At 41.2% G+C, this 18,577-nt stretch overlaps 1 protein-coding gene across 1 annotated transcript in view; it reads right to left on the bottom strand.

Annotated features, from left to right (window-relative positions):
* The window catches only part of ntm (neurotrimin), a 645,802-nt gene extending 632,608 nt beyond the window's left edge, over positions 1 to 13,194 (bottom strand). Inside the window, exon 1 of the mRNA XM_050036038.1 lies at positions 12,996 to 13,194. Coding sequence (XP_049891995.1) covers positions 12,996 to 13,056 — 61 coding nt within the window. The 5' untranslated portion in view covers positions 13,057 to 13,194. The remainder of the gene's footprint in view (positions 1 to 12,995) is intronic.
* Positions 13,195 to 18,577: the final 5,383 nt, after the last annotated feature.

Here is an 18,577-nt window from a genome sequence, read left to right as displayed (position 1 = left end):
ACTGGCATATTAAATTGATATTAAAACACTTTAAAACTTACACCTCAAGAGTTCTTACCTGTCGGTATCTGAAAATGAACCAAACGGTGGAAGGCCAGGTGCGGGGTGTTCCACTGATAGTTGTTGCAGTTAATTGCACTACACTGTTTTCTTTTACTTTTTTTCTCCTCTCTCCTTGACATCTTGCATGTTGTCTGGGCGCAACAGTCCAAGCTCAACAGTCCAAAATGGTGGCAGCGCCCCTAGTGGCTGTTGGCAAAAATTCAACGGAGCTTCGCCTCTTGGTATCCATGCTCTTTGACGTGACTCCTTTACTGTGTGTGTGTTTTGGTTTGGTCAGCACGTGTAAATGGGCTGTAATCTCCATGCCAACGATGCGCTGATAGGCTGTTAGCGAGAATGGCACTTTTTTATTTTCGCTTTTGAAGCCTTATGCTTAGGATAGTTTGACAGCAGTAGGAGCCTAGATTGAATGAAAATGGCACATTCCAAGTTCAAAAAGAAAAGAAAGGTGTTGAAAGGTTTTGTTTTATTTGAGTATTTATCTGAATTTATGTCAAAATGGAAATGGTATTTTATTTTATTATATTATGTATTTTTATTTTGTTGTTTTGAATATGACAGTATTATCGCTTGTGGTTGGCTTTACCAACTATAATAAATGGACCTTTGACTCGTTGAAAATGCGTGCATGTGCTCGACCACATTGCGTCACCACCCCTAAATCCTAAACACTGGACCTTAAAGTGAGCCCGGTCTGGTTCTAATGGGAGACTAACTTTGCTTGCTAACTTCAGGGCTATCCCCGTTCACTTTAATGAGCAGTTGGCAAGCAGGACACAGGAACTTGGCCTGTGTCTTGAGGAGTCTTTGCATTTCTTTACTGACAAAAAAACACTAAAAAACACCTTAACTTTATACTCTTTGCTAATTAAGGCCAGAGCACCAAAGGAAGTATGAAGCGTATTGAAATTGCTAGGATTTTTTTTGTCTTTACCAAACTCAGATGCATTTTTTAGGGCCTGGGCATGCTTGCAAACTCATGACTTTGTACACACGTCAGAAGTGGTGAAAATTGAAATGGGTCTAGAGCTTAAGTTTGCCAAATTGGCTCAATAGCAACCCCCAACAGTGTTCAAAGTAAAAGCCCCTTTCAATTTCACTTAGAAATTTGGTAGGTAATTGTAACATCTCCAGGTTAAAAAAAAAAATCCCTTTGAAACTATACCCAAAAACCAAAAGGAAGTCAGCCATTTTGAAGAACACACTTAACTTAAGGGCATTTTTCAGTATTTACAGGTGCTGTACTTTAATGAACACTTCCTAAAGATTTAACCCCATCAACATTAAATTTGGCAAGTGCAAACTTCAGGCCTTTGCAATGAGGAGTTTTAAGTTTTCATGGAACATTGTTGGGTCGTGGCTAGAAAGTAACCCAAGATTTGCAAAACCCTACCGAGCTGGTAAGTCTGGTAAGGTTTGGGCACAAAACACACTTAGTTTGGTTTAGCATAACTCATGCATCCAGTGTGGGATGGCTGCAGAAATGCACAGCTGTGTCATCTGGCATCCCGCCAGTACCTCGAACATGTGGGAAAGTGCAAAGGCCCATTCATCGCTGCTTGCCGCTTTGATTCAGTTTGTTATTTGAGTCTTTTTAGAGGTCACAGTGAAAGTATATTGTCTCCTCCTGCTTGTTACTTTATCATTTTGATCACATTTCCTGTTTTAAGCTTTACCAAAAAAACCCCAAAAAAAACAAAAACAATCCTAAATAACAGACTATATGTTAGACTATGCAAATAAGAGACATAAAGTGGCAATAAAATACGTAACTTGCTGCTGCATATACTGTAACTGCTTCATAAATAATTCTCCTAACAAACAAGAATAGCTTGTGAGATGCCTGGTAACTTGGAATCTTTGCCTCTCAGCCATTTCCTCTTTACTTTAGCTCCTCTAAACTCTTCAAAAATATTGTTCCTTTGTGTCAAAAGTCAAAAAAACAATGGAAGATTTTGAAACTCTGAGTGCTTCATGGAACTCTGCTAAACAGCCTTTGGCATTCCCTCACCCAAAGGACATACACCACACACACAGACACACACACACACGCATGTATACAGTTTATATATACAGTGTGTGTGTGTGTGTGTGTGTGTGTGTGTGTGTGTGTGTGCATGCGTGCGTGCGTGTATAGATATATATATATACATATATATAAAGAGCTGTCCTTGAATATAATTAGATATTAGATATACAGTATATACGGCTGTCCTGTAAAGCTTTTTACTTAGAAACAAACAGTGCGAAGTGTGAACTGTGGGTTTCTCAAGGAGGCAGCATTCCTCAGACACAACAACCTGGTGAATGGACACAGTCTGAAGTCACTATCCCAGTTGCTTATTAATCAGCCCTCCCTGGCAAGGTCCCTGATGGCCACCAAGTCACATGACCACTTCACTGGGACTTGGCAAACTACGTGGGGGAGGAAAGCTTCTCAATAAGCTTAGCTCTTTACGTTTGTGCAACTGAAGGTATTGCTACTGTGTGATGACAGAGCATTATTTGATAGCCAGGAAGTGAAAGCGAAGCCATGTGCAAACTAAGTACTTTATTCAGCACATTTCCATCACCTGCAGTATGAAAAATAAACAAAAAAAAAGAAAAAAAAATGATTCTGCTTGCACTTTCTGCCCATGACAGATTTACCTGGCAATGTTTATCTGCATTTCAAATATCAACATTTCAGAGGTTTCCCCTTGGAGAAAGTCAGTGTATCTGTCTGTTTCTGTCTCCCCATCGGCCTCTTGTCATGTTATACATTAGGAATGTCATACAGTACCAGTACAGTAATAATCTAATTATATTCAAGAAATATGTTTTTCTTTTTTTCTCTCAGCCTCTCCTGAGATTTGTTGTTTTCCTTCTTTGTTTGCTGAATTGTCAATGCCTTACACAATGCAGCCTCAGTATTGAAAGCCTTCAGTGAAATTCCAGTGCAGCAAATTGATTGTTGACCCAAACTGAGTGTGAGTAAATCAATCAGGCTTCCATTAAACTCTTACAACAAACTTTCTACAACCCACAAATGACTCATTTATGATATGAGTCTGTGAAAAATTACACACACACACACACACACACACACACACACACACACACAAATAAAAAGGCAATACTGAATACAGAAATAGAATGCAACATGGAAATTGCTTCCCACCACAGAACTGAAAAAGACAACTGGATAACAATTACATCTAATTTGAAATTTGCCTTTTCAGAAAACAAACAGGGCCTCTTGTTGTTTCCATGAAACAGGCAAAGTGGCAATTTCACATCTGTGGAGTACCAATTGTCAGTTACAGACACTCATCATCTCATAATGGTTCTAATTTCCTTAATATTCTATTGAAAAGGGCAGCACCATGACGTTTAATGGAAAAAAAGTTTCATATTCAAGGCAACCTCTTGACTCAAGCTGTGGAACAACAATAGGGAAAAGAAAACATATAAAAAGCACTTGGTGATCAATCTTATATTTTGTTGCTTGGGTCTGTGTTTTTCTTATTTCATGGATGTCACATCCAGATATTTTCAACGCCTATAGAGGAAGCAAAAATACCAATTTTACCTGTAACAGCAGACTCAATAGACCAGAATGCAATGCAGCCATGGGAGAGGTTGTATTTCTATTGTTCTGTCTACCTACATAACACGGCTCTCACTTTTTATTCAAAAGTTGGCCATTTGTTGGTAAGAAAACATAAAATATGGGATCTTTAGTTGTCTATCTGAATTCAAGAGTCACATAGTATGAGAGCACTTGCCCTGTAACATTTTTTTCCAACTTTGTAAAATACCACTGACTTGTCCCCAGTTACCAGTAAAACAACCATCAGCAGTGTCACTGAAGCATCACTCAGATCCATCACACAGACTGGGCCCTGCACTCAGCTGTCACTGTCCTCAGAACATTTCAACTGGGGTAAAGGCTGGATCATCAACTGGGCATAGCAGGCAACCGCCCCTGGACCCAGGGGCCCCAAAAATCACGGGTTCACTTCATTGCAATTGGTTGTGCATGCTGTATTTATATTTCTAAATAAAGCTGTAACTGTCATACAGAAAACTTGGGTTAATGTAGAGTATGGTAGGGTAACAGTTCTACATCCATACAGACACTACAGATGTCTTTTTATGGCCATCTAAACGATGCAGCAAAACTGACCTTCTCAAGCACTACAGGAAATCAGCTACTGCACTAAACTATCATAGTGATAGTAATAGCTAGGCTTGTGCCGGTTTGAAAATTTTCCAACCGGTTTGATTTAAAGCCAAATGTCGAATATATATATATATATATATATATATATATATATACATATATATATATCGAATTATATACCTAATTTTACCAGTAGGGGTCGCATCTGAGCTATTTTTTCCAGTAAAAGCCATTTATAGGTGTAATGTGCTTCCAAACCACTAGGTGGCGGTAATGCTGTATTAACCGACAATACACACAAGGTTACACAAGAAGAAGAAGAACACGCAGAAGGACACCAAGGAACCTTCCTCTGACTCCGCTCTCTCAGTGGAGACACGGCGGTTGAGAGGGCCGAGCGAGAGGACGTTCCTGTAGCAGTTCCAGCCACCCAAATAGTACCAGGAACTTCTTCAGTGGAAATGGGTTACTAGGGCAACAAACTGAATGACTGCTGACTCCCTCGCACTTTTCCCCGCCCCCAATGAAATTTGATCTCTCGCAGCAGCAGCTGACAGCTGAGCGGAGCGGAGCTGCGGAGTCCCTCTGAAGCCTCTGTGACAAACTAAACAAAACACTTGTAGGCTCCTCCACTTCATTTATAAACATATATAAACCTTATTAAGTTGTCATAATGCATGTTACAATGCAAGATAAGTTGAACATAGTCCCTTGACACGCCGCCGATGTGAAAAGCTTTTTTTTCTTTTCTCTCTCCGGTTTATCCGGTTGACGTGAATTAAACCGGGTGGAGCTCTTAAACCGGACCGAACCAGTTAAACTGGAAATCGGCACAAGCCTAGCTAGGAATGCACGATACTGGATTTTTTTGCCGATATCCCATATGCCGATACATTTTAAAGCCGATACTGGCTGATACCAATGACGTGCTGATATTATTGTGCATCCCTAGTAATAACACAAGAATAATAACACAGAGGATCCATAGTCTGAACCAAGATGGCAAACTCTTTATTGCCTCCAAAATTGCCAACAGCAGCACATTACAGTTTCACTAATTCTTCCGTGCTAACCTTTCACAATAAAAGCCCTAGACCTGAGGAATCTTATGCACATGCTGAGGGCCTACATTAAAATAATCTTTCTCCAAATTTTGCTCTGACCTCTTCAAGTTTGTATTCAACATAACACCTTATTATATCAATGACATGTAATAAAACACATGCAAATGTGAAACAAAAGGGGATTTATTATTATTGGCCTGTAAAATAAATGATTGGCCTGTGAATTTTATTCAACTACCTTGGCCAGTGCGACAAAAACTTAATTTGGGACAGTGACATGCTGTTTATAGACCAGCGCAAGGAAGAGAAATGAATGCTGGCTACACTGGAACTCCCAAAACATTGGCTGTTGCACCCAGAAGCTAAATTGTCATCAGACCGATACCTGATGGGTTCAGAGACTGGCCAGGGGGTCGGCAACCTTTATTATCAAAAGAGCCACTTTTGACCCAAAAGAAATCTGCCAAACATATTTGAGCCTTATAATGATGGTAGCACAGCCTATTAAGTCTAGATAACCTACCAACATTACTAATAGATACAAATGACCATGTCTACAACAATGATAAATTAAAATGTCAAAAAAACAGTTTTCTTTTCCATTTATTAATATATATATATATATATATATTTTTTTTTTTTTCTTTTTTTTTTTTTTTTTCATACCCACAGGGAGTGGGTATGGAGAGGGTTAAAGAGCCACATGTGGTTCTGGAGCTACAGGTTGCCATTGTGTGAATTAACAGAAGGTCTTTTGTGCAGCGTAATTAGGGGTTATAGGCTACCTACATTGCATTTAAATTAAAATAAAGCAATCATGCACTTAATTCTCAGTCATTCATACTTTTTTTTAAGTGATAGCCTGTACCTAACAGCTGTGTGCAACAGATTCATGCTGGTCCTTGGGGGGGATTCTGGAAGTGTAGTAAATGACTATCTAGAGTAAAGGTCGACAGGCAGGTTCAGTGAAAGTGCATCAGAAAGACACATACCAGTGCTTCATGTTCAGATAGAAACATCAATACATCTTGGTGCAGGAGTGTCTCGGGGTGAACTTGGGCTTTCCAGCTGAGAGGCTGTCTTTAATGGCATCTCATGGCCAATTTACATGACTTTCATTTATCACGTTTTGATATCACGCCACTATACACAGGTGGCGATATCTACCTGCCATTGTCGGCCATCTGCCTTCTCTGCCTGTACATTCTGCTCCAAGGCTTTATGTGGACTGAGCACCGGGAGACGGACAAAGAAATTTTTTTACAGCAACAGCTCTGCCCCTTTTGCCTTGAGATCCCTACTGAGTAGCTGTAGCCCCGCGATAAGAAGAGAACACACTCGAGCCATCAACAATGATCTCAATGTCTTTAACAAAAGGCTGCATACAGCGAGCACACCATGGCTCCCGCACCACCACCCCTATCCATCAATGCTCTCTTAGCTGGTCATCCAATAACAGCTGTTGCTCCAAATTTCGATCTAACCGGCAATAATTCTCGTCTTTGGCTGACATGGGCTGATGAAGGAAGGACAAGGGCACAATACACAGGCCTGCAAGGGTCTCGGCCAAAAAAACCACAAGAGTTTGTGCTGCATCCTGGCAACACAGCCAGCACTGTCTTCTCCCACATACAGAGAAAGAGGGAGGGAGGAAGCCCGCTTAAACAATGAGGCTGCCTCATTACCAGTGTTTATCTTAAGCTGGATTAATACTCCAGAAAGAAACACTCTTGTTTTCTTTGTTACGAAAAGAACATGTGCTGCGTCTTTTGGAGCAGTTTGGTTTTGGGATGTTTGGCTGGTTTTTTTTTTGTTGTTGTTTGCTTTTTCCTTTTTTGTTTGCAAGTTCTTTTCCTCCTTGCGAAAAACCACAACACCCACTGATGTCAGTATTTGATTGCTTCCCACCTACTCCTCACATGTTGGAGTTTGTTCATTCGGTTTTCGCGGAGGATGATCAACTGTTGGGGTTCAGATTCTTCCTGGTTTCAGGAAACATTCTGAAAGCTACTTGCATATTCAATGCACAGACAGAAACGGTGCGACCAGCTGCAGAAAAGCAGGAGGCACTCTTTGTTTGAGCTGTGTGAACTCTACTGCCTCACCTTATAGAAAACAAGAAAAGATCTGTACGGCTCATTCCAGGCACACACTCTGTACTACTGCGTTTTTCATGTGTGATTCAAGTGTGGCAATTTTGTCATGGTGGATGCATACAACTGCCAGTGCCAAACATATAATATGGTCAAAATGATGCAAGACTGCATTCAGTGAGAGGCACTGGGAAGCTGACCTTGACATATTCACACATATTTTCTCCTTGCACATGAAAAAGCCAATGGACAGCGTGACACTATGTTGTACTCTGCATGATGCTGATTGTGTCCTGGAAATTAATGCTATATAATAAAAAAGAAAGAAAAAAGAACTATAGCGCAAAACACGTCAACAGGAAACTGAACTGATCTTCATTTTGGACAAAGCCTCCCGCCCTCCAGTGAGCTGACACAGCCCCACAGCAATTTTAGCCTGCGGCTCATCCCCTCGAGGTGCACTGAGAAGCGCTTCAAGCACTTATTCGTGTCGACTGCCATCCAGATGTACAGTGTTTCCTGCCACAGTGGCTCCAGCCTCAGCCAGCCAACTAGTCGAGCGCTTCAGCCCAGGCACCTCTTACTGTCTCTATCAATCGCATGTTTTTCTCTGCTCCTGTGATCTGCCCTGCTCTCTACATCCACCTCAGTTCTGACCAGCGGGGTCCTCTGCATATTTTTCCACACATCTGTATGTGTGCCAAAATATCATTATTTCTCTCATGAACAGACAGGATGTGCAAAATCTGCTTCTATCTGAGATTATAATCAGATCAGACCATGACAGGAGCTTCTATAACAGACACCTTCTACTTTAAAAATAGATTTTCAGTCCAGCATGTGAAAACAATGATGACAGCACACTTGGCAGCTAAACCCATATTGATATAAAGGGGTTTGAAGCGGTCATAATAATAACTTACAGTACTGTACAGGAAACGTTAATTTTGGAACATGATAATGTTTGGATATTCCATTTAAGATCAGTTTCCTGTATTGAAAATTACCTGGAGCCAGAGTTCCAAGGCTAAACCACCGCTTACCTACACTTTCTCCAAACATCAGCGCTAAACAGAGATGCACTGATTTATTGGCCAAACATCAGTATCAGCCAATATTTGGTGACAGATGTTTTTCTGTTGTGTCACATCAATTTGCGCAGGCTAAAAAGCAGGGCTTGAGATTAATGGCGTGCTGTCGTTCAGGGTTCAATAGAAAATGTCTTAGGGACAGACAGAGATCTTACCCGGGACACCTTCGGAATGAAAAGACAAGGTAAACTCACTATTGCCACATCAGAGGATGCACCCTATTGTTTTTCTGATAATGCTACATTGTGAACAACAAATCTGTGACGAAATCAGCAGGAGGAGAGCGACTTAATGTCAGCTGTTAGCAGCCAGTGGCCGGAGCTAACAACTGACAAAGGTTGCATTATGTAGTGTTCAAGCTCTATTCAGTAATAAGGAGTCTTGGATGAAGGTAAATTATAACATTCTCGTGATGTGTTCAAATGTAATCTTGCAAAATGTATTCTTGTTGAGACATTTGAATAAGCGCAGCTGTTTGAATGAGAAATTTGTCGATATTACTAGAGGGAATTATGATATGATAGCAGTTGTTGTTGTTCAGGACTTGATGTATTATGTGACTATTGGGCCTTTTTAATATTTGTCCCACCCCTTCTCTACTGTGATTGGACAGCTGGTGACATCGATGAGCACAGCATTTTACCCAAAGTTAAACATTTTTTAACTCGCACCTTTAATCGGAAAAACCGATAAATAGTCACAGAAAACATTCAGTGTTGGATTTATCTTCATGGATGTATTTTACTAAGTCTCCAAAGACACACTGCAGTTCAAGGCTGGATTACATTCATTCATTCATCTTCTAACCGCTTCATCCTCTTGAGGGTAGCGGAGGGGCTGGAGCCTATCCCAGCTGACATTGGGCGAGAGGCAGGGTAAACCCTGGACAGGTCTCCAGATTATCGCAGGGCTGACACATAGAGACAGACAACCACTCACACTCACATTCACACCTACGGACAATTTAGAGTTATCAATTAACCTAGTCCCCAATCTGCATGTCTTTGGCCTGTGGGAGGAAGCCGGAGTGCCCGGAGAGAACCCACGCTGACACAGGGAGAACATGCAAACTCTGCACAGAAGGGCTCCCACGCCCGGGATCGAACCGGCAACCCTCTTGCTGTGAGGCGACAGTGCTAACCACCACACCACCGTGCCGCCCCGGCTGGATTACAAAGCTTCTGAAAGGTATACAATCACAACAAGGCCCTTGTTAAAGCAGCAGGATGGCTATTGTTAGCTACTGGGCTAAAAATAGTAAGTCTCTCTTGCATACAGCATTACCGAGATACATAGGGTTAGTAACCTTATGTCGTATATGACAATTTTAACTACTTAAACTACTGTTATGTCAGATTTTTCACATCAGTGTTCAGCACTTAGTGGTGAGGCAGAGTCGTGCATGAAGTTCAGCTGGAAATGCCTCACAGTGCGCAGTTAAGTTTTAGATATTTTTATTTTATTTTTCACTTGAGTTTACTTGCTCTGGGCAAATGCTTTGGTGGACACACAATGCTACCAGGTAGAGTGCACTCAGTGTGCAGCATTTTTTTCCCCATTGACCAACCCATTGGTTGAAGAGAAGGTAGAATTTCAGTCAACCAAGCTTTTCCTTGATTACAGCCCCAGTAGAAAGGCTTTGAAGCAGTTACTTGAAAATAAAAAAAAGATGTTTCATGTGAAATAAATGTTATAATAAAGGTCATACCATAAATCTGTGTGTTGAATTTGTGCTCATTGAAAGGTAGTGCGATGAAGGACTGCTTGACTTTAAAACAGTCCAGGCGTTTTTTTTAATGAAGCCTTCTTTGTTTCCCTGGCACAAAGGGGAAATAAATAACAACAAAGACAAAAAATAAACAAGAAAAAAAAACATCTGCATTGGCTATAGGCCAATTGTTTTTTAAAAGACCAGTATCAGTTTCGGAATTTCACAATGGGAGCATCCAGCGCAAATAACGTTAATTCTGTAATTAATATGCCTAAAGGCCAAAATATCACTTTTTTGCTGTTTGTTTTGTTTTGTTTTCATTGTTGATGTTGTTGTCTGATTAATGCACTCTCTGCAAACTGCTGTCTGTACTCAGCCAAAGATTGTTTGTTTGCCAAAGAAACCAGATGAATTGTCTCAACTGAATTAGGCCACCTCTAAAGACTACTAATGTTTCTGCCATCTCAGCCAAAAAGAAGTGATTACAGCTCTAAATCCAATCTTTGAGTATCTTTTATTTATAACATAAGTTAAAGGTATTTGCAACCGTTGAAAACTAAATCTGGTTTGGTTCAATAAGGGATATACATGTATAAAGATTCTGATTTGATGAGCATATTCAATGCTGGATGCAGGTTCTGTAAAATGCTGTCCAAACAACCTTAAATGTGAAATATAGCTTTGTGCTGTGAGAGGTAGTGAGGCTCTCGTGTATACCTTGCATACCTCTGCCCACCTGTAAATCTGCCTGTCTTTATTTCTTCATTATCCTCTATATTTTCTTTTGCTCTGTTTATTTGTTATTTTATCAAAAATGCTCTATATTTGCCTCGTCCTTATCTCTGCCCTATTCTGTTGCTGCAATGACCCAATTTCCCCATGGGAAGCATTTAAGTTTCATCTAATCTAATCTAACACATCTCTGATTCTGCAAGAGATCTGCTGATATGCAAATGACTACAGCACAATTTCGGTGCCGTCTGGAGAATGGATTGGACTTGAAATGGGGGGTAGGGACATTTTTTTCCAGGTGTTTAATACAGATAGAAAAGCAGACATTTTTAATAGCGCGGCAATGTGACACAAAACAAAACGCTCTGTCCCCGGCTGCCTGTTTCACCGGGAATATGTGTTTTTCTCAAAATGTTGTCTGCAGAGGTTTCCTTGCGCTTGACACCATTCCTTGCCTGCAAAATAATGACTTAACCACTCTGTGACATAAGTAATGATATATGCTATTAACAGTGACAGTATGTGCTGGATTTCATTAGGTAGGGGTTAAAACAAGCTCTCTCTGGTCTACTAAACCACACAGAGTGAGCCACTTGATTAATTCCATCTTTTTCTTACCACTGACACATCTAAAATACATAATTAGGTTGAAAAGTGCAAAGAGTCTGCGCCCCAGTTTTTTCAGAGCTTTATATGCTAAAACTGTGTGCCACATAACATCAGAGTTTCCGTGTAGCAGTTGCCCATGATACTCAGTGCAACCCTCACACAGTACAGCTGAAGAGGCTGTTTGATAAGAGGAATAAAACGCTTTAAATCTGTTGGTCAAAAGCAGAATCGTGAAGTCGGCATTTAACTTAAAAACATTATCAAGGATGTCAACCTGTGACCTTATCGGTACTTTCGACATTGATATTTTTAAATATGCATCATTATTTCAACGCTTTGTGCAAGAATATTCTAGCTGCTTGATCTGTGCAGGACATACTAGGACTTTGGTTCTGGAGGGCAGCATTTTGTCCAATCAAAGACACGTCTATAAAGAGCAGACGGGCTGCTGGTCAAATAAAACAGTGTGGTTTGGAGAGCTGATGAGAAAAAAGGGCCTTTGCTTCCTTCCTACCTCCATTGATTCATGCACTTCATTTATTTGTCAATCCATCAATTTATTTAACTTTAAGGGTTATTATCAAATGACAAGGAGGGCTTTTTATTTTTCCTTGAGTGTGTGTCTTACTGTAGACTGGTGATGGAGCTTGAGGAAGAATACAGGTAAGTAGGCAACAAACACTAGGATGATTAGGGCTCATATTTTTTCATTTCCAGGTGGCCTTTATCTGCATGTTTTTACGCACCTCTATCAAGCCACAATCTCCTTCTTCGATTGAATTTTTGATGTCAGGTGTAAACAAGGTCAGAAAGACTCCTTTCTAGCAGCAAAGCCCCCTTGTCTGCCCGGAGAATACATGGCTTAACTTGGATGACCTGACCACGCAGTCAATGTGGATTAAGAACTAGCCTAATAGCCTACTTAATCAACTTTGCAGCAAAGACCTCCCGTCTGTGAGATTTACCATGCGTCAAGATGATCCGCGGGCAGCAGGAGCCACACGCGCAAAAAGGACAGCCGCTCAGTTTTAATTGCAGGTTCATTAAAATAAAGAGCAGTGTGACTGAACGCTACACAGCCAACATGACGGACAGCATATTAGCGCCTTTTTATTATTTATATTCCAGTTGCAAAGAAAAAACGGACAACCAAAGCAGAACTAATACGGCTGAGAATAACCTCGGCAGGATTAAACTTTCAGGGAAAAGGCTGCAGCCTAATATAAGTGGTGTAAAAATACATTCAGATCAACTCCTTGGACACTTAGAGAGTCAAGCCACTGGCACCAAACTGCACTTCACTAATCGCTTAATTTAAGCTGCGGCTTACATGACAAGCATCTTGGTGTCAAATAAGCCCAAAGACTGTCCCCGACATGCATAGGGGACTTCATAAATTGACAAACAGTCCCAGAGTCGGAGATGGCGATAACAAGTGCTCCAAGGATGACAAAATCCATCACTTACCTTGCTCCATCAGCAGGACGGTCATCCCGACCAGCATAGCCCAGTACAGAGGATTCTTCATGTTTATCGATCTGCTGTTTGTCTGCCGTGTGATGCCGTCTGAGAAAAATAGCCTGTGAGTCTCTGAAAATCCCGAAAAGTGCTTTTCTTCAAGTCCCCGGTTCTCCTGTCTGACTGTAAAGCATCCACCAACGCAGCGCTCAACAAAGTCCCTCCTTCAACTGAGAGGTTATTGGCAGCGGTGCTGGAGGGAAGCTAGCGGTAATAACAAACCACCACTTCCGGTTGGTTTTTTCAAGTAAAAGACACGTACTGGTGCTCAGATATTCCTGCGGTACGAGGGAGCGATGGCACTTTTAATTTGAAGAGAAATCTGACCTACTTCCTGTCCTGACCCGATTGTTTGTAGTTAGCTTCAAGTGGCTATTAGCGGCGACTTCTTGCGGAGGCGCTGCCGTCTGCAGACCGCTAAGATTTTACTAATGAAAACCAGCACCTTTTAACAGGTCCTTTTTAATTTTAATTAAAGGTATCAGCCGAATTAAAGCAAAAATAAAAAGCCAGAGAGCGAGACAAAAAGGGCAATTTCGACGTGAGTTGGGACGTTGATGTGAGCTTCACTTCAGGATTTGTCATAGTTTGAAGTTTCCAGCAGTGACAGGGTGACGTCAGGTAACAAACTCACCTGAAAGTCTGAAGACCACACTGAGTGTTACTTTTAGAGCTTGTTATGGTTCTCTGCAGTATTTCTACACAGAAAATATGTTGCCAAGTAAAATGGGGGAGACTGGGGACAGCTGCAACACTTTTTGAAATTTTCCCTGTTACTCATAGGCTGTACTATATAGTCCACTACAGTGAGTTCGCCATAGTGTACTATGTCTCATTGTATAATTATAACTTATTATACACTATATAGTGGACTCAAAGTACCCCACAATGCACAATACAACCAATGGTCACTCAAAAAGCAATTTATCTCATCATGCACAGACATTTTGCAGGGAAGGTGTGAAAAAAAGTGTGCACGCAAAGTGCCCCCTGCCATCAGGTTTCTGTCTGCCAGCACCAGAGGGTTTCTTGAGCTTGAGGCCTAGGTACATACAAAACATTTGTGCACAGCAACGAGCAAGGTAAGTGTTTGTCTAGCATTCTTATGAGGTGTCTAAATATCTACACTATATGCACCTAGCAGCTGCTACACATACACATTCACTTTCTCCAATTATCATTTATTTATAACAGGCAACAACAAAGAAAACAATGCCACACTGTGCACACTTTAGTGCTCTATAAAGTAAATAACCATTCACTGTCAACAAATCTGTACACAGAATTGAAAAATGCTGTTCTCTGAATTAATAAAATGATAAAGCAGCCAATCTACCCGGAGGCCTGTGTTCAGCTGCAACAATCAGGCCAGGCTAATTGCGTTTTCCTCTCCTCACTTTATTTTTCAATCCTTTCCTTTGCTCTCCTCTTCTCACTTTGTTCTTTTCTTCTCCTCATTCTCTTCTCATCCTTTTTAGTTATCTTCTAAAGAAGCTTTAAATATTGTATAAGAAACCCAGAGAACAGAAACATACCGCCCTGCCTCCTCCTCTTCTCCTCTGCGCTCTTTACGCAGGGCAGCCCTAAACAGCATTTCATTTTTGTTTACGTTAATTATCAGAGATGCGGCGTGGGAGACATGAACTTTATTTCAGGTTGAGTTGCAGACTTTGGCATCTGTCTCTGCTCACACTGGACAGCTGGTGAACACAAATCTGGACAAAGAGTTCAAGAGTGTAATTTTACGCCAGGCTAGCTTACTTGTTCTTAAACTTAATGGTGGGTTATTGCCTAAATTAGACTGGCTGTTGTCGAAGTGGCACGAAAAACGGGCGTCAATGAGAAACACAGGAGGCCTTGCAGGAGGCCTCAAAGCCCTCATAAGAGAAAAAGGAATGAAGGAACCAGGAATCAGTATCTCTGAGTAGAAATGTGTGTGATTTATATCATGATTGTATTGGTAATGACATGAATGCATTTAATCAAGTAAAGTTTGATAACTATTGACCTTTTATTGATTTTATACAGAAATGTTTAAGAGTGAACTTTATGATGAGTTTAAAGTTTATTGTGTGCAAATGTAACTTGAACTAATGACATTTGTGTATGTAATGGATAAATAGGGAAATGAAAGGATCGGTGTAAAGTACCGAGACTGCTGAGTAGACACAGATGGCTGGAGAAAATGGGAAGTACATGAATGAAGGTAAATGGTTTGATTGACAGATTAGCAAAGCTCAGCAAAAACATCGGTTCATGACAAGGGTCGCTGGTGGGTATGAACTTTCATAGTTTCGGTCACGTAGCATTTGTTTTTCATCGCAAAGGTGATCACGCCATCTGTGACTCTCCTCATGCTAGCCTTGTGCTTTCCAGTGATCTAATGAAGGATGTCCATTTAGGGGCAGTAAAGGAGGAGATTTGGTGAAGGATGTCCATGTAGGGATGGTAAAAAAGGTATAAAAACCCAATGTTTTAGAGAAGTGCGGATTCCATATCGATTGCTGGGGGACACTTTGACACTCTGAATGAGGACAGAAGCTGAACGAAGACTTTCATCTGAAAACGAATTCATCGGAGCCGAACAATCTTGCAGCAGCCATGACTTAAATCGAACATGAAAGGAGGAGATGGGACGAACGAGTGCTGAAGCTCATCCTGTTCGCACTCAGTCCCCTACGAGAGTTGCTGTTAACGTTGCCTTTTTCCTTCTAGTCTTATTCAACAGAATCCAAGGAAGTCTTGAGTAAAAGAGCAATAGGGTAGGGATAGGGAAAGAATTGATTGATTGATTTTGAAATAACTCTGTATTGATTGCATTTATTACTGTTTTGATTAATATTTCTGTTTTACTGCTGTAAGCTTCTGCATACTTAAAATAAAGTAACTCATCTGCAGTTAAAGTAGAAGTTTTCTGTGCTTATTAAATCTGATTTAAGGGTTTCTTAAAAATATCCCCTGGCCTCTCCTCAGTGATGTAAAATCTTACAGCTTGTGTGCAGCTAAGTCAGGTCCATAGATGAAGGCTCTTACCGGTTGGTCTAGACTCAGAAATTAACATTTCCCTAGCAGCAAAAGTATACTTGCAGCTTAAATAATTTCCAGCAACCACAACAACTGTTACATTTTTGAAGGGAGCTGTCGTTAACTAAAGTGATCTCTCTAGTATTCTTATGTTCAAGCCACTAAGGGTGCTAGTAAGAAGGCAGTTACTGCCTCAAGTGAGGGAGTTCAAGTATCTTGGGGTCTTGTTGACGAGTGAGGGTAGAATGGAGCGTGAGATGGATCGGCGGGTCGGTGTGGCTTCTGCAGTGATGCAGGCGCTGCGCCAGTCCACCGTGGTGAAGAAGGAGCTGAGCTGTAAGGCAAAGCTTTCGATTTACTGGTCCATCTACGTCCCAACCCTCACCTATGGTCATGAGCTCTGGGTAGTGACTGACAGAATGACATGGCTGGGCACAGCCTTAGAGATAGGGTAAGGAGCTCGGTCATCCAGAGGGAGCTCGGAGTAGAGCAGCTGCTCCTTCGCGTCAAAAGGGGTCAGTTGAGGTGGTTTAGGGCATCTGACTAGGATGCCTCCTGGGAGCCTCCTGCTGGAGGTGTCCTGGGCACATTCCACTGGTAGGAGGTCCCGGGGGAGACCCAGAACACCCTGGAGGGATTACATATCTCATCTGTTCTGGGAACACCTTGGGGTCCCCCAGGAGGAGCTGGAAAGTATTGCTGGGGAGAGGGATGTCTGGGGTGCTTTGCTCAGCCTGCTGCTCCCACGACCCTGCCCTGTATAAGCGGATGAAAATAAATGGATGGATGGATGGATGGATGGATGGATGGATGGATGGATGGATGGATGGATTGATAGAAGGCAGTGGGGAAGGCTTTAGGAAGAAGACACTTAATAGCTGGATGAATCACCCTTGCACCAGTCTAAGTATTGATTAGAAACTTGCACTGAAGGTGAACAGGCAGGCTAATCTTGTCCACTTTAATGTGAAGGCTGGTCTGGACTCTTGTACAGGAGTGCTGGGCAACACTGTATTGAGATGTTTTAATAGTAGTTTAACTTCACAACAGTGACAAACAGTGCTGAGGCTCAGAGCAAACACTATTGTTACATGGATGTCCATGACGACGGAAGACGGGGACATGATGCTGCTTTGCAGGGTGCACAATTTGCGTGCGGCTGCCACAAGGGAAGTTGAAGAGGGAGGGGCAGGGACTCGACTCAAATGCAGTTGTCAGACATACAACAAATTTTTTAACTAAGAATTGATACTATGGGCCAAATTTTAAAACTAAAATATCAAATTATTAATAGAAATATCAAAAAAACATGTCTTGTAAGAAGGGGCACTTAGACAGAGGGCAAAAGGGCGGGTGCTTAAGCACCACCGGTGGTCTATCTGTGCACGAGCCTGAATGGACGGACTATATAGGATGGACACCAAGACGGACCAGAGGAGAGAGAGCAGCTCGATTACTACCAGCTATAAATGTTTAACTTATAATGACATGTTGAAGTTTGTTTTTCCATCTTCTTTGCCATGTAATAAACTATCAATTTAACTTAGAGTCGTTGATCCCCAATGCTACTACAGTAGCTCTGATTTGTGCTGTAATGGCATAATGCATAACATTACGAATTAAATTCACAAGTTATTATGTGAGTGATAAATTTAAAAAAAAATCCACACAACAAAGATTAAACAAAAATTACTCACATTAGTTGGTTGCAACCGAGCGGGAAACATAGAACCCTTTTTGTGTAAGTGGGGAACATAGAACCTTTTTTGCAGGGTTAAGAGGGGAACATAGAACCCGGGAAACATAGAACCCTGGAAACATAGGGATGACCCCGTTTTGATATGGCTGCTTAGCTCAGGGACGGTTGCAACAACTTGTTGCTTTAAAATGGGACGGTCATTTTTATTTTTTATATGGTTAAATGCATTTATCAGCTCAGTCATTAATTCATCAAATCATTAATGTAACTTAACTATTCATTAAAAAAGGCTGCCCAACTTTTCCAACTTTGCCATGCTTTCCCTGTTCTTTTGCTGCTTATTTCCTTGGTGTTATATTGTCTACATTGGACATGCATGAGTGCTTGGGTGTGTGTAATAATGAGGGTTAAAGCTTAACTAGTGTGGCTGGCATGGACTCACTGCATCATCTTTATTATTTTTAGGTGACAAAAAAATGTCTGTAATATGACAGAATGGCACCTAATACCTTACCTCATGATTTTACGGCACCAGATCACTGTACTACGTAGCAGTATTTGGAGTTAACGAGGTAACTTCTGGGTTATCTCTGGGTTTTCAGTAATACAAAGCTGGTTCTCTTTTTGTCATGCTTAATCACCGTGGTAACTTATGCTGAACAGCTAACCTGTTCAGGAGCAGGTTATGTTTAGAGTATCGGATCACAGTCTGTCAACACCTGACCTCTGATCAATCAGATCACTGAAGAAAAAAGTATCCATGGACAAAATTTCAGAGTCTTGGGTAAAAAAAGAATAGCCTATAGTA

Source organism: Epinephelus moara, chromosome 3 (genome assembly GCF_006386435.1).
Source record: "Epinephelus moara isolate mb chromosome 3, YSFRI_EMoa_1.0, whole genome shotgun sequence".
Taxonomy (NCBI): Eukaryota; Metazoa; Chordata; class Actinopteri; order Perciformes; family Serranidae; genus Epinephelus; species Epinephelus moara.
Note: the sequence above shows the minus strand (reverse complement) of the source record. Positions and strands in the feature narration are given on the sequence as shown.